At 37.6% G+C, this 18,121-nt stretch overlaps 1 protein-coding gene across 1 annotated transcript in view; it reads left to right on the forward strand.

Annotated features, from left to right (window-relative positions):
• LOC124545234 (phenoloxidase 2-like) overlaps positions 1–18,121 on the forward strand; it is a 63,654-nt gene that overhangs the window by 34,721 nt on the left and 10,812 nt on the right. Inside the window, exons 8-9 of the mRNA XM_047124105.1 lie at positions 4,756–4,920; positions 10,878–11,006. Coding sequence (XP_046980061.1) covers positions 4,756–4,920; positions 10,878–11,006 — 294 coding nt within the window. The remainder of the gene's footprint in view (positions 1–4,755; positions 4,921–10,877; positions 11,007–18,121) is intronic.

Below are 18,121 nucleotides of genomic sequence, written 5' to 3' on the forward strand. Positions count from 1 at the left end.
GGTTCTGTTAGTGTCACAGGGAGGAAAAAATCTCAGACTTTCAGAATAGTGGTACTAGAGCATATGCAGAAGAGGGAGAGCAAAATATGTGCAAGCATTTTAAATGTCAACACAGGAAAGTCATTCAGGACCACAGCTCAAGGTAGAATGAACTGGAAGTTAACCATGGAGTGTAAAAGTAGAATTGGTACTGAATGAAGATGAACTCAACGTCTTCTTTCCAGTCAGCAGAAAACTGAAGGATGCTTATGAAAGTTAACGGATTTATGAAATTTCAAAAGAGTCCGACCCTTTACCCTATTTTGTTTGACAAAGTAATCCCCATTTTAAAAACTAGTGAATATCAAAACATTTTGCATTATTTTCTCAGAATACTACCCTCTGGCCAGAAGACAAGAATTTTTCTATTATTACATAATTGAATTTTTGTGTTTGGATGTACCCTACAAATTTTCTTTTATGGTTGATTGCATCCAATAGTGCATGAGCGTAGTGGAAGGGTCAGAGCATCATACAGTTTCATATAAAAACAGAATTTTATGTAAATTGAAAGTGGAGGGGGGAGAAATGGAAGGGAAGGGACTATTGATATCAGCTGCATCATGACTTTATGCATAATGAGTGAAAATTTGTGCTCGACAGGGCTTTGAACACTGGATCTCTTCCTTACTAACCAGTTGCCTTAACCACTGTGTCACCCGGACACAGTGTTTATCAGAGCTGCGCAGACTATCATACCACACCTCTTAGCCTACCCGCATTCCCACATAGTGCCACCTATCCAAAATACCTTTCCATGTGATCCATGCTTGCTACTTTGAGATTACCACAGGAGATTGGATGTAACTGTGCATATGCACTGAAGGTGGTGGATTTATTTTCCATGAAGGCGAATCAGTTATATATAAATGCATGGTGTCTGTTCTTTCGGACATGTCCAAAAGAACAGACACCATATATTCATATATGATAGAATTTTGTGTTTATGAAAACTGAAAAATGAAATGTATAGAAAAACAAGGAAGGGAGATTGGGTTTAATGTCTCATCGACATGAAGGTCGTGAGAGCCAAACCACAAGCTTAGATTGTGTCAAGGGTGGGGAGGGATATCAACTGTACCCTTTTAAACAAACCATCCTGGCATTTGCCTCAAGCAATTTAGGGAAATCACAGAAAACCTAAATCTGGATGGCCAGACATGGGTTTCAACTGTCACCCTCCTGAATGCAAGTCCTGTGTGCTAACCACTGCACCACACCACTTGGTAAAATTTATGGATGTAACACGCTAACAGAATGTTGTATTTGAATCCGCTGTTCACATGTATTAGTTTCAGGCTTAAGTATTCATACTAAAAATTCCTAGAGAGTAATACCAAAGAATAAACAGAGGTAAAGAAACAGAATATATGACAGAGTTTAGCAAGAATGTAATGATATTAATGAAAAGAAGAAAAGCTGATATTCTGTAAGACTCAACCAGCAAAAAATGAGACAGTTTGAAAAGAAGAGCTAATAATAGGTAGAAAATTATTCAAACTCAGAATAAGTGTATCTTTTTATAGAGTGGACAAGATGTAATTGAGTAATTGAAATAAATGCATCACAAAAAGGATAGAATTAAGATTATTGTTCAACGTCATGACAGTGATAAGTCATTAGAGATAAAGGACAAATTCGGATTGTCGAAGGGTGTCAGCATTGTCCTTTTCAAAGCAACAATTGCATAATATGCCTTCAGTCACTTACCCAAATACCGTAGAGAACCCAAGTCTGGTTGGCCAGATGGAGATTTCAAACTCTATCATCCTGGATTTGAGTCCTATGTCATGTCACCCAGTATCACAAAACAGGGGCAGATAGGAAAAGGGAGGGCAGTACAATATAGTGAAAGATCTGTCTTTAGTTTCATCTCTCCTTGCAATTCACATTAGACAAGTATCCTTAATGATTTTGCTAAATAGCTTTTTTTCAATTAACAGTGTTTTATCTCCTCTAATCACTTGTTCAGAAACATCTGGCACAGAAGGAGAGAGATATATTTGTCTCTTCTCTTTTACTGTGCATCCACTATCACTTTTCAAGCCAGTAAATTGATTTTTCATCCACCTGTACTCGCTCCTCCATCTCTCTATCTCTATCTCTCTCTCTCTCTCTCTCTCTCTCTCTCTCTCTCTCTCTCTCTGTGTCTCTCTCTCTCTCTCTCTCTCTCTCTCTCTCTCTCTCTCTCTCACACTCACACACACACACACACACACACACACACACACACATGTGTCTTTTACTGAAAAGAGAAGGAAAGTTGCTACTTACCATATAGCAGAGATGCTGAGCTGCAGATAGGCACAACAAAAAGACTCACACAATTAAAGCTTTCAGCCATTAAGGCCTTCATCAACAATAGACTCACATATGCACACGCATGACCACACACACACACACACACACACACACACAAATGCAACTCACACACACGACTGCAGTCTCAGGCAACTGAAACCACATTGCGAACAGCAAGACCAGTGCATGATGAGAATGGGGACTGTGTGGTGATGGGGAGGAATAGTATGGTGGGGGTGGTGGCCAGTGAAGGGCTGCAGGTTAGGCAGAGGACAAGGGAGTGGTGGGGGGGGGGGGGGGGTGGAAGTAGTGGAAAAGGAGAGAAATAAAAAGACTGGGTGTGGTGGTAGAATGGGAACAGGGAAGGGGCTGGATGGGTGACGACAGTGACTAATGAAGGTTGAGGCCAGGAGTGTTATGGGAAACTAGGATGTATTGCAGGGAAATTTCCCACCTACACAATTCAGAAAAGCTGGTGCTGGTGGGAAGGATCTATATGGCTCAGGCTGTGAAGCAGTAATTAAAATGAAGGCTATCATGTCTGGCAGCGTGTTCAGCAACAGGGTTGTCCACTTTCTTCTCAGTCACAGTTTGTCAGTGGCCATTCATGTGGACAGACAGCTTGTTGGTTGTCATGCCCACATACAATGCAACACAGTGGTTGCAGCTTAGCTTGTAGACCACATGACTGGTTTCACAGGTAGCCCTGTCTTTGATGGGAGAGGTGGTGGTGGGAGGATGGATGGGACAGCTCTTGCATCTAGTTCTATTGCAGGGGTATGAGCCATGAGGTAAGGAATTGGAAGCAGGGGTTGTATAAGGATGGATGAGTATATTGAGTAAGTTCAGCGGACGGTGGAATACCACTATGGGAGGGGTGGGAAGGATAGTCGGCAGGACATTTTTCATTTCAGAGCACAACGAGAGGTAATCAAAACCCTGGCGGAGAATGTAATTCAGTTGCTCCAGTCCTAACTGGTACTGAGTTACGAGAGGAATGCTCCTCTGTGGCCGTACGGTGGGACTTTGGGAGATGGTGGGAGACTGGAAAGATAAAGATAAGGCACAGGAGATTTGATTACTGAGAAAAGATTTGATTACTGAGAAAAGACAATCCTATAATAAAGTGGAAGAATATAAACAATATTTAACAAAACTTCCTGGCAGATTAAAACTGTGTGCCCGACCGAGACCACTCCGCTGTAGAGTGAAAATCTCATTCTGATAAACAATATTTGTTTGTAATATCTGTGGCAATTTAAAAAAAATTTGTTTCAATATTTTATCTTAGTTAAAAACATTTTACCATAATACAAAATGGTATCTCCATTTTTAATTATTTGTTTTTTATTGTCTTCACATGTTATCAAGATTAGATTAGATTAATTAATACTAGTTCCATGGATCATGAATACGATATTTCGTAATGATGTGGAACGAGTCGAATTTTACAATACATGACATAATTAGGTTAATTTAAAAACATACTTAAGTTAATATAACAACTTTATTTTTTTGCGTTTTTTTGTTTTTCTTTATTTTTTCTTTTTCTTTTTCTTTTTTTTTTTCTTTTTCTAATATTTTTGTTTTGTTTTTTCTCTTTTTTTCTTAATTTATATCTAAAAATTCCTGTATGGAGTAGATGGAGTTGTCATTTAGAAATTCTTTTAATTTCTTCTTAAATACTGGTTGCTTATCTGTCAGACTTTTGATACTATTTGGTAAGTGACCAAAGACTTTAGTGGCAGTATAATTCACCCCTTTCTGTGCCAAAGTTGGATTTAATCTTGAATAGTGAAGATCATCCTTTCTCCTAGTATTGTAGTTATGCACACTGCTATTACTTTTGAATTGGGTTTGGTTGTTAATAGCAAATTTCATAAGGGAGTATATATACTGAGAAGCTACTGTGAATATCCCTAGATCCTTAAATAAATGTCTGCAGGATGATCTTGGGTGGACTCCAGCTATTATTCTGATTACACGCTTTTGTGCAATAAAGACTTTATTCCTCGGTGATGAATTACCCCAAAATATGATGCCATATGCAAGCAATGAGTGAAAATAGGCGTAGTAAGCTAATTTACTAAGATGTTTATCACCAAAATTTGCAATGACCCTTATTGCATAAGTAGCTGAACTCAAACGTTTCAGCAGATCATCAATGTGTTTCTTCCAATTTAATCTCTCATCAATGGACATACCTAAAAATTTGGAATATTCTGCCTTAGCTATATGCTTCTGATTAAGGTCTAAGCAAGGTCTAAGCAAGACATTGATAACATATTATTTCAGTCATTAATCCTGACAGTACTACTAGTTAATTTTGTAGCAATTACAACAGATAAGCTAAATCTATTAACATTTTGTGTAATCAGTATTTATTTTTCTTCTTTTTTTAATCTTTCATTTTAGTCAAGAAATGAAATAGTTCAGTTGACAGAATTTGAAGGCATTGACATCCTTGGTAACCTGCTTGAAGCAAGTGCACTTTCTCTTAATCCAAACTACTATGGTGACCTTCACAATTTTGGACATGTGTTGATGGGCTATTGCCACGATCCTGATGGGAGACATCTGGTGAGTAATGTTCTATGTTGTAACTGTGAGCTGCCAAGGCAAGTGACTCATTAAATAATAGTTACATGAAACATGTGTAGAAAAAAGAAAGATATATGTCACTTTGTGTGTGTGTGTGTGTGTGTGTGTGTGTGTGTGTGTGTGTGTGAGTATGAAAAGTGTGGCAGTATTTGAAAGGCAGGTGGGGTAGGTGAAAAACTCTGTTAACCATGGAAGGAATCACTAACAGATAAAATACACTGAAATCAGATATGGAAGAGAAGGATTCTCCAATAAAGTGGTGGAAAGACAAAATGACTTTTGTACAGACGAACTGATGACGTAATTGAATTTTATGTTTGAAATCTTGAACTTTGACATACCTAGTTAAGAAATAATTTTGACTTACCAAAGCTAAATATCAATTACAAAAATTTATAATCAAAAAAGACAAGCATGTACCATAAACAGTAGTAATGCAAGAAAGTGATTTTCCAGTGTTGTATCTATGATGAATTGTCAGCAAGCAAATTAAATGAAAAATACAGAAAAGCAATATAGATGTGATATTAAATTATGAGACTCTTAAAGTTCTTGAATAACAGTGTATGCTGACACATTAAAGATGACTTCAATAACAGTTCCATATGAATGAATATGTGGCAAAAAAATTTAGCTTGGAATAAATGAAAGAGAGACAAGGCAAAATGAAAACTCATCATTAATAATGTCATTTAGAAACTAACATCATACAGTTTGGTCAGAGAAAGCAAGATATGTTTTGAAAATACAAATATAAAAAAATATCACTGGTGGTGGACAATTTCTTCTGTTAAAGAAACTGGCTGGAGCTATATTATGAAGTCAGACTAAGGAGTGAGGTAATTGTATCAAAAGACTGTAAGTTATCCAACAGGGCTTGAAGTCCAGGATTGAGATACAAAACATTTTGATCATAAAACTATCCCTATCTTGCAGAGGCAACATGAATTAGTGTAACACAGCAAAGTAAAAACACAGGCACTCTTTACTGTAAATTAAGTGTAGAAAGAGAGGGAGCATCTGAGGATAACACCATTGTCAAACAGCATCTAGCACACAACAAATAATTCTGGCAAGAAGAAAAATCTGCATATGAGAATCAGCCACCGACCAAAACTGTACGAGACCATTAAACAATGGATGTAGTATCAGAAGTATTGTTATCTAGACATGACAGAAAGCCACTATTGAGTGTATTATCTTCATAGCTTATTTTTGTATATCACTTTTATTATTAGTCAATCCCTAAATAATAATAATTGTTATTTGCTCATAATAACTGTACCGTGTTGGACATTGTCATTTTTGTACATTTACACTTATACCATAAATATAAGCTGTACATACAAAAAGTTGCACATTTGGTACTGTATCTTCAAATGAATATTTACATTGCTAATGTACTGATCCTGACTATATAAAAAAATACCACCATAGATAATCTAGTTGAGATATCTGATACTGATTCCAGTGTGGATGGAGTCCAGTATTCATGTTTATGTTGTGCTAGGCACTCTACCTGCGGTCTGCGCTGCATCATGCACTCTATCCGTTGTATGTGCCAACCAATAGTAGTGACTGTGGTGCTTTCTTCTAGCCGCAGTAGTTCTGAGCATTGTGCACATACTTTGTGGTTATCATCCATTGTTAATCTTGCTGTATGATGTCCAAGTTGCACTAGTAATTTTACCTTCTGACTGTTTCCATTTAAGCCCTCTTGTGATCTAGGAAGTTCCATTACTGTGGTGTGGTGTGTCAGGCATTCCGTCCAAGGGCTGTGTTTGCCAGGAGCGGCTGCAGTACTATTTTCAGGCTGATGGTGTCCAGATTGCCACTCTAGACTTGGCAGAACATTCTTGGGGTTGGGTCTGTTGTCAGAGGTACTATTTCAAGTACATCTTTTATTATACGTACTGGACAGTTGTATCTTACTACATCTTTATACTTTTGTCCCCTGGAGTCTTGATGTTGCCTTGATTGCATCTACACAAGTATGAAGGTGTAGTTAGAGAAAACAGCCTAGTACATGTAATAAAGGAGACACGTGAAATAGTACCTTAGACAATAGACCCAATGTCTGAAGACTTTCTGCTGAGTCTTGTGTGGGAATCAGAACACCATTGGCCTGAAAATAACACTGCAGCTGCTCCTGGTCGGCACAAATATTGGACAGAATGCCTGACACAGCATACCATGGTAACAGAACATCCTAGATCGCAGGAGGGCTTAAATGATGGCAGTTGGAATGAATAATAACCACAAAAGTATGCACACAGCATTCAGAACTGCTGTAGCCAGGTGAAAGCACTACAGTTGTTGCTACTGGTCAATGCATACCATGGGTAGAGCTCAAGATGTGGCACGAACCACAGATAGAGCACTTAGCACAACATAGACATACATATCAGACTCGTTCCACACTGGAACTAGTATAAGACCACACCTGAAGAAAATTGCAAGTCATACAGTTGAAATATCATGCAACAAAACTATGTTGACCTAAAGATAAGAGTGTTGGTTTATTCTGGTAATTTTCACTTGTTGTAAATAAATGTATATCTTGCAGAAGCCTTTTTTAAAAGGATTTTGGAATTCCCAGTACACTTAGTACACTTACTTATTATTGACAATAAAAATCTGTTTCAGCTGAGCAATTATACACACAATCAGAATACAGGACACAAAAATAATTTTTATGTAGATTGTGTCCTCCTTGTCTATGGTTCAGAGTTGAGTGATGTAGTCTGATGCAAAGTTTCACATCTAACATAAAGCAAGAAACTGGGAATCCCAACCATTTCAAAAAGGAAATAAAAAATATACCTCATTAACCACACTTTCTACAAATTATCAGAATATCTGGACTCAAAAATTGAAAAGTTGTGTTAGTTATGTCGCCTAGTAACAGTGTTCATTGTAAAGCCGCATGGCAAGTATGAGGGGGAGTCAAATGGAAAATTAAAAGTTTAATTAAAAAATCAAAGTTTCTTGCCATTGTTCTGTAAGTACACAGTACTGCTAGCAGTAATGTAAGGAATGCCTTACAGGTGGCAACATATTACAGACAACTAACATGGACACAATACCTGTTCAGAATGGCTGCCCCACTTCCAACATGCACCAAGGAAGGACAGTGTTCTGTCATATATATTCTGAGCAGTGAAACTGCAAAACCTATTGAAATCCATTGGCATATGAATGTCCATTATATTGATGCAAGTGTATGAGTGAAGAGGGAAGTTCAGAAATTGTATGACTTTTGTGGCAGATGCTCAATGCCCAGGTCACAACCCTGTGTTGTGACACCCCAAGTCTACTGCAGCTGTTGAAGCTATTGTGATGGAAAATTGCCATGTGATGAAACAGCCACAGATCCTAACGTTAGCCATGGCTCAGTGCATCACTGTGGCCATGAAATGCTTACCTTTACCAAACTGTCTGCTAGATGGGTGCCACAGCGGACCACTTTAGACCTGAAAGAGCCACCCATTGACACCTGTGAAGAACTATTTGGCACTTTGAAGCTGAAATTGAATATCTTCTTCATGAGAGTTGTTACAGGAGATGAAACATAGTTACACTACCATTAACCTGAGTCAAAGAGAGGTAACTGTGTTTCTGGACAAATGAGGTGTTATCTTGCATGGACGGTGCAAATGCTATCACCAGTGCATCATATTTCAATGTGTTAAGAAGTCAGCTTCAGTCTGCAATGAGACCAAAGCGACATGGACTTCTAAGTGCAAGTGTCATTTTGCAACATGACAGTGTTCAGCCTCATAGCCCATGAAACTCTTGCAACCATCAATAACCTGCCCTTTGATACTCTGCCATGTGCGCTATACTACCGTTCTGATGAAGAGGTGCAGCAGGCAATGCACAAGTGGCTGCACACACAAACAAAGCAAATTATTATTATTATTATTATTATTATTTATGAGAGGGAGATTATTATTATCTATGACACAGAGACTGTCAAAGAATGATACACTTTTGTTCAATAAAAAAATTTAAAAAGATATTTAGGATTTTAATTCCACTCCTCCTTGTAATAACATACAGCATAAGTGAATAAGTGAAAATCATGTGAACACTATTTGAGAGAAAGCATGTTCTCACCTGACTACCAGCATGATTAACACATTCAAGTCAATGTTCAACAGTATAATTTTTGAGGAAATATTAGATATCACACCTTTTATTCTGTCCTTTAGTTCTTCAAGGTCTCTCACTTTTATACTGTATATGCATTCCTTTACTATACCCCATAACCAGAAGTCACGGGGTGTGAGATCCAGAAACTGGGGGGGAGGTGGGGGGGAGGCCATAAAAATAGTTTGTCAAGACCAATTGAACGATTTGGGAATGTTTGATCAAAATAAGCATAGACGGAACTAGCAAAATGGGGCAGTGCACCATCCTGTTGGAACTAAGTTGTAGGGCATGTTATCAATGGCAAACTCTTTCAGTATTTTCAGATAGTTATGTACATTCACCATTGGGTTTGTAAAGAAAAATGGGCAAAGTACACCAGTAGTGGTCCCAGCATGCCATACATTTATCTTCGGGATGCACCTTCTCACTCATGAATGATACCTGGATTTTCAGTACATTGTGTTAATATGATTAGCATGACCACTGGCATAAAAGGTAGTTTTGTGACTGAAAATCACTTACCTAACAATACCTGGCTGGCTGCCAGAACGTCACAGTGTTCTACAGATACAAGTTTCTGGTGCGCAGTCAAACCTTGAACGGTTTGTATGTGATGTGATCACATACTAAGGTCCTTGGGTGGAATATGGGTCACTGTCCTCTATGGAATCCCTGTTTCCAGACTGCAAGGTCTCATCAATTTTGATGGACTTCTTAGTATAGCTTCCTGCACGACAGCAATGTTTACTTCACTTCTGTCTGTTCGAGGTTGTCTTGCATTTCCCTGATAATTGTCTGCTACTGATCCAGTTGGTACAAGCTTTTGATAAATGCAATGAATTGTTAAATGAACAGGTGGGAATCTGTCTGTAAATCTTTCTGCAAAGCTTCAATGCACTTCTGTCATTGAGTGCACAAGTTCCTTTTCACTTGCAGTCACTCTTCCCTGCTCCAGTGTGAGTCTATCAATCGTGTGTACTAATAACATGAAATAGAAAACATAACAAAATTAAGAATGTTCACATAATTTTGATTCAGCCATGGGTACTAACAACCTGTCATAGAAAATAGAGCAAAATTAAGATTGTTCACATACTTTTGACTCAGCCATGGGTACTAACAACCTGTCATAGAAAACAGAGCAAAATTAACATTGTTCACATACTTTTGACTCAGCCTTGGACACTAACAACTGGGAATAGAAAAGGAAACAAAACTGACATTGTCCGCATAATTTTGGCTCACCCTGTGCTACAAACAATAGTCAGTATTGACAGGGGGGGGGGGGGGGGGAGTGACTGTTTTGTTTAAAAGAATACCATTCTCAGCAAGTGGATATTAAGTTACTAATTGGAGACAAACAGCAGCTGAGAAGGCAGTAGCTTTCTTCAAAGTAGCACCTTTACTTCTAATTTTCTTGTTTAAAGTAATCTGAAATAAACATGAACAGTATTAAGTGATGTACTGATTGTTTATTGTTACTGCAGTATACGGATTAATGTTCTATGATTTACTTGTCTTTTGTTAATGTACACCTTGACTCATTCCAACATCGTGAAGGTTCTTCTTCGTGGCAGGATCTATATAACACTATGAATGAATGAACAACCCTCCAGGACACTGTCTCCAATTACAAAAGTTCTTGGAATGTTGTCTTTCAATACTTACGATGAACTTATTGTGACTATGTCTGCTAATATAATAAAACATATATTAGATTCATGTGTGCAATAATATTGTAATAAATGGCATTGTCTTTAAATTCCATACTTTGATAACAGGAAAGCTTTGGTGTTGTTGCTGATTTTGCAACAGCCATGAGGGATCCCATATTCTACAGATGGCATGCATTTGTGAATGGCATCTTCCTGGAACATAAGAATCTTCTACCAAGATACACAGTTCAGCAGGTATGCTTAAAGCTGTAGATTATTTGTAGCTACTTATTATGTTTTGCTTTTAGTAATAGTACATTACATTTATAAAGTGTAGCTTTTTTTTAAATAACACTGGCTTATATATTTACACTTTCATGTCATTAAGTCAAGCGGTTTTCAAATTACACACAAAAAATGAGATGTTACAATAATGCATCCTTGCTATAAAATGGGACATGCGGCATGAGTGGCTCTTACTGTGCTATGCCCTTTGCCAGTGGCATTCAGAATGTCAGTACTCAGTGTGATGCCCAGCATGGCAATATACATTGTGACCCTGAAGTCTGTTAACATTTGAAAATACACCAATTCGCAGAATAATGTTGGCAGAGATGAAAAACTTGGCACACTTGCCTGAAATGACATGGAGTTTTATTGAAACCAAAAATGAGTGCAAAAACTGGCCAACAGATGGTGCTTGACAGCAGTACATCAGTGATGCTGCATGAAAATGCCTACATCTTCCGAATTTGGGCTACCAAAAATCCTAGAACTGTTGTGGAAACATATACATGGTGAGAAAGTCATGGTAGTGCGCAGATTTACCTCATCAGTCATGGCCAGATCCTTCTTCCTTAAAGAAATGTGGGGTGCTGATTTTCAAATTGTCAGCATGAAAGATGCAAGGTACACCAATATATTAGAGAATCATATCATCCCTAGACTGGCTGATAAACACTTGCTGAAAGGTATGACTTTTATGCATTGTAGTGCTACACGCCATGTTGCTACATATGTCAAAGAGCTCTTGTGCACATCATATGGTGAGGATCACATGCTGAATCATCCTTCTAACTCTTCAGACCTCAATCTGTGTGATTACTGCTTTGTGGGATAGTCGAAGTCCCAAGTCTGATGTGATCATCTGACCTCATTAGCAGAGCCAAAAGACAATATTAGATGACAATTTCTCACCATACCTACTGATATGCTGTACAGTGCTGTTCATAACATAGTCCTTTGACAAACAGGTGTTGCTGATGAACGATGGCTGACATTTTGAGCATTTGTTGTAAAAAACATTGTCTTTGCTAAAAATCAATTGTTATGTTAAGTATTGCTTTTGTATCACGTGCTGGTCATTTTGTGCACTTGTCTACATTATTCCATGAAGTTTTGAACTTTAAATTGTTGGTGGACATTTGGGTTACTCTGTTTAATGCACAATAAAACCTGCGCCCCTCCCCCCCCCCCCCCCCCCCCCCTGTGTATAAGGCTGTGTGGCAGCAAGCTCTAGGCCAGAAATTCTTTGCCTATGGTGACCATGCACTTTCAGGTCTAGGGAATGAGCTAGTCCCTCTACACACATAATGTCCTCGCATTGTAAGCATTTGTCTACCAGGCTGGTCCTGTATGATTGGCGGTTGTGAACTGGAATCCAGGCCCATATATGCTAAAAAAAGTTGAACATACCTTTCCCATGGTATTTGCATGGTTGTAATATTGCCCTAGAGAATGAACATTTGGCAAGGTTCATACTCCCTACAAACCCACTACTCATCCATGAGCAAGATGCTATGCTATTGTTTTTTTGATATTCTCACAGTGGACAACAAATGATATTCACTGAACCATACAGTGCCTTAATGCCAGGGGATTGCATCTGACAGTAGGTCATGCATGCTGGACAATCTCTGAAAGTAAATGATACATAGTCTGACAGAAGATACGTAATCCAGAGGCTGCAGTGATATCTCCAGTTCTGGCAGGTGCTGTGTTCTTCAAATGTCTTTGGGGACTTAAACCAGGATACTAATCCTGGCATTGGGTTGTAGGGCCTAGTTGACATTGTCTGTTTGCCTTTGAATGTTTACTGCCTACTGGCCTCTTCTCCACAAACATAAAATAATTCTGTGGGAGACATTCAACTGCAAATCTGTAAGTCTGTAATCTGACAATGATTGGATATGGATAATGTCACCCAAAAGTGTTTGCTGTGGCCTGTACCATCTTGCTTCTCTCTCATAAATGCATATAATACATTATCAGAACCCTTAACCTTAGAGCTCTAGATACACTGACTGTTGTAAGCACACAAAGTGGCCTCATTGTATTTTCTCATTATGTATTGCAATGGTTCTTCCGGGGATCTCAATGATGCCTTAATTTTACGTCTTTATGATAAAGAGAGGAGAATAGTTTATACCAGATCATTTCTTTCATTTTGTTATTCGTATGTGAAATTACATTTTATTGTCTTTATTTAATTTCCACTCATTAAATAACTGCTGTAAAGTTTTAACATGTGACATATAGAAAATAATGTTTAAAATAATTTTTACCCTTAACCCTTGAGCAGATTTTCATAACATCAGCGGATGCACGGCACAACTTATACACATGTAGTCAGAAGCTGTCATTATGCTAGCAAGGGCAATGTATGAGCTAAATCACAGTTTAATTTTAGTTTATTTAAACAGCAAGACAAAAAACTATATTACATTGCTAATTTACTATTTGATTAAACAAATAAGAAACTTTCATATCATTCTATTGCTGCAGCTGACAAATCAATCTATTCCAACACTTTGTAAGCACATACTGAACAAAAACACTCTTTTATTGCAATATAAAGGGACAAAGGCTTTATATATTGAAGAAGTATCAGTTATCACAAATTTCCTTCCCCCTACACAGTTAATTGTCTTGCGCATTTTTGAGAAATGCTTTACACTTCTCACATGTATGCACTGTTTTTACATGTCCTTTGCAAACAAAGCTATGGCATGAGCTACGCCTTATGATAGGAGATGTGTTTCTTGCTTGCCCATATGTCACACACCAGCCTCTTTTCTTGGTGGTAGGCTCCTCTCAAATCTTTCAACATGTTGATCTTTGTAGTGCACAAGGAAAGTTGCAATGTCAGCAGGAAGTGAAGGAATATTAGCTCCTTCCACTAGTTGAGGCTTCATAAGAGACAGTGCTAAATTTTTCAAGAAAATTCTTCTCTTCTTTTTTGGGTTTGCCTCATTTGCATGAAAAATTATTTGAGCATTGATTCCTGCTACATCCATTAGAGCATAGAATACAGCCAGTGGCCATCTTCTTGTCACCCATGTGATGGAATATGCACCTCCCAGCTGATCGACTGTGTCGACTCCTCCCTTTGTTATATCGTAATCCAAACCTATTTCTAGTTTACCTGTAACTTCGTCAATGGTTCCAAAATTGTGTATAGTTGAAAGTAATATAACTGCCTTGTTTTGTTTCGGCACATACAAAACTAGTGTCATATCATTGTGAAAACCAAATAAAGAGGCACGGATAGCCATACATTTCCCAGGTAAAAATTCTTGTGGGATCTCATGTTTGTATTTTCTCAATGTGCCAATGCATATTAGTTGCTTTTTCAAAAGGCAGTTGGCTAAGGAATAGTTGGTGTACCAATTATCCATTGTAAAGTTCCTTCCTGAGACCAGTGTGAGTAACTAGCCTTCCTACTATAACACGGGGAGAATTAGAAACATCGTATAGTCCTTTGGGTTATTTTCCACAATATACTTCAATATTACTATTGAAGAATGTTTTAGCCTCTGTTAAAACAAAAATCTTTAACCCTTACTTTGCCAGGTTTGTTCGGAATATATTGAATGAAAGAACAGGGGCCCCAGAAAGATTGCAACTCTTTGTCTACTGTCAGAAATTGTCCTACATATAAAGAAATTGTCCTACATATAAACGTTCTTGCAGTTCACCACAAAGGCATCCAATATTTGCTTATTACAGCAAGTTTATAAGTTACTCTTCTTTCTTGCCTTGTACTCTTGTCGTCAAAATGGATACATAATAAAAGGAACAGAAATCTTCTGTAGCTCATCACAGCTCTCATAATCTCAATACCAGTGCCATCTGCTGTCCACAGTTCAGTGACATTTGTGTGGTTTGCTTTCTTAGTCCTGACAAGATACAGCAATCCCAACAATGCCATTATTTCACACCTTGTAATTTCCTTAGCATACCTTTCTCTGGAACATTGTCCACATTCTTTCTGTAGATTGAATGTATATGTTGATGTATTTTACAATTTCATCAATCATTTTCAGGCTATGTATTGTCCATAAAGCCTCTGTTTCACTTGTGACCCCACTGGCAACATGTGTAGACCCAGGGGATACTTTCACAATATTTTTTCTTTTTGTTTTCAAAGTCACATCAAAACATTTTGTATTCCATTTACACATTTTGTCCCCCCCCCCCCCCCCCCCAAATAACAATACCACCAGTGGAGAGTGGTTATTCAGACATCTTCTGAATCATAGACTTGATCAGAATCTGAATCATGGTCACTTTGTGTGATAAATTCCTCTTCTTCTTCAGAGTCGTCGTCTTCTTCAGAGTCGTCATTATTTTCGTTGTCTGGTACAGAGTTGAACTCTGGATCCTCACTGAGTAACCAGCCAAGCTCATTGTCTGTCAGCTTTGATCTTGCCCTGCACAGTGATATACCCGCTTGCTACGTGTTATATTTTGATTCAATGAGAAAGGAACAAAATAAAAGTGAAGGAAAAATTACTTACATGACTGGGTGCGCAGCGTACTTTGTGCACTAAGATGACACACTCGCAGTTTATTTTAAATTACTGTAGCTCATGTGAACCTATGACAACACAACTTGTCACAGTGCTGGCTGAAACAATAATGCAGGAATAGGTAGGGGCTTGCTATTGTAAAACAACAATGGAACTGTGCACGACAATGTTATTTGTGGTTGGCACACTTTACACACAGGCATGCCCACTTGAGGGTTAACAGTCTGCAAGCTATATTACTGCACAAAGGCCCACTGAAGTTTAGATTTAACAATTTATACACACATTAGTAAATACAGATATAATGTAATGTAATGTAACTAAAAACATATGTAGCCTATTCATAGCTTAAGGGTTGTAGCAAAGATTACTATACATTATCATCATTTTATGTGCTAAATTGATACCAATAACATCAAAGTTGTTACATATACAAACTTAGTTATAAGGCACAAACAAAGTATTTTAATTATCTCTGGCACTGTAAATCAGCATTCGAATCAGGCATGTTGTTAAGTTGTGAAAAATTTAGGGGGAAGATGATACATGGTTTCTTGTGCACACTGAAAATTTCTCAGCTATGTTGTTTGATATTGAAGGCTATCTGCTATCACTGTGGTACCATCCTTTTTTTCTCATCTTAAAGTGTATCTAGAATGCTGGGTGATCTCAGCCTTATCTCTCCTAAACTGGGTATCTTCTGCTACATTACTGGGCTTTTAAAAATCGTTACTGTCATATCAATGGGGGAGATCTCTCTGGTTCTTTAATTGTACATTTTTGTTCTGAAACATCAGCTTAGGATCTGCTATTGAACCTATTTTCCAGCAGTTTGATAATCCACTGAAGGCGCTGTGAGCAACCTCTTTTTTTTTTTTTTTTTTTTTTTTTTTAAATTAAAAAAAATTAATTTGTCCTATTTTTGCCACATTCAAATCTGCCAGAAGATTAAAACATATGTGTCAGACTACTTTTGAAAGATTGATGTTGACTGCATGTTGTAAGAATGTCCAAATCTCCTCTTTCATTTTTCATACCTACTTGATATGACTGTGCAGGCTTTCAATCTTGTTCCAAAAACAAATTGTGTTATCTTCTTGTGATTTATTATACCTGTATAGTACTGAGCATGAAATCAATTAAATGTTAAGCTGTTATTTACGGGAAGGCAATGAGAACATATATGACGTCTTTCAAATCTTTTCTAATGTCAGATACCATGCGTGTAGTCTCACAGTAATATGCATTACTGAAATTTTCTCCAGTTTTGAGTAACCATAAGTGGCTAACTTAAAACACTTTGCACAGGCAGATTTGTGAGAAGGTTGTTACCCATATACTTGTTCTAGGATAATGATACTACAATTTTTGACAAATTCTTTCATCTTTTCATCATTTTGAATGTAGTGCCCCGTCACTAAGGTTTTGTTATTCCACAACCCCCCCCTCCCCCTACAGCCCCCCCCCCCCCCCCCCCCCCCGAGGCAGATAACAAAACAAAACTGTTTATCCTTTGTGAAATTGTTTAACATTTCTATGTAAATTGCTTTTCCTTCTACTGTGAACACTACAGATAGCAATTTATATCAAAAGGAAAAAAAACTTATTTTTGCTGCCTCTGCTTCAGTCACCATGAACTTTCTAGCCTCAAGCAGCAAGATCCTTGCTTCTGATACGTTCAGTTGAGTTACCTGAATTTTATGACAACATGACACTAACAATGAGCATAACCAGTGGCAACTGTGACTGCAGTATCATTTTAGACCTTCTTGGACACAGCTAGGGATGTTTCTAGATGACAAATATTTATAAACCAGAGTAAGAAAGATGTTGTGAAAGTGCAGGACGTATATGTCCAAAGATGATGACACCAATAATAATAATAATAATAATAATAATAATAATAATGACAAAAATTACCTTCTATGTAAGAAGAAATTCTTTTTCTTCTGTGTCTGTAACTTCACGGTATATATTCTTGTTGTTTGTTCTGCATTAACTGAAGTATGGCTTTCTGATTTGCATCACTAAAAGTAGCAGTCGGTGCTTTAAAATTACACAACTGACAAGGAAAGGTCTCCATGGGTGGGATTGACTTTTTAAAACCACCTACACAGTAATGATTAACGTCCCAGGTGTCAAGACCCCCCCCCTCCCGCACCCCCCACCCTGTTGTTCCCCTGCCTTTCACCCTGATGGGTCCTCCTTTGTGAGTGATTGACAAAACAAACTTTCATAATTTCTTTTGACTGAACAGAACCTTGACATTACCAAAAATTTCTAAGTGGTGCAATGGTGTAATGGTTAAGTTTTCGGCTAGTATGCTGGAGGGCTGTGGGATCAAATCCCGTCAAAAACATTCTACTTCTTTCTTATATATTTACTGCACCACTGCAATCTTTTTTCTCAATTAATTGATTTAAATACAATTTGTTTCATTTCTAATCCTTCGCTGTATCATTTTAATCATTGTTATTAACTTTTTATGTGCTCTGATCTTCTTACTCAATTTTATTCTTTTCTCATTTGGAATCTTCATCCATGTGACTTTAAATATTT

This window comes from Schistocerca americana, chromosome 8 (genome assembly GCF_021461395.2).
Source record: "Schistocerca americana isolate TAMUIC-IGC-003095 chromosome 8, iqSchAmer2.1, whole genome shotgun sequence".
In the NCBI taxonomy this organism is placed as follows: Eukaryota; Metazoa; Arthropoda; class Insecta; order Orthoptera; family Acrididae; genus Schistocerca; species Schistocerca americana.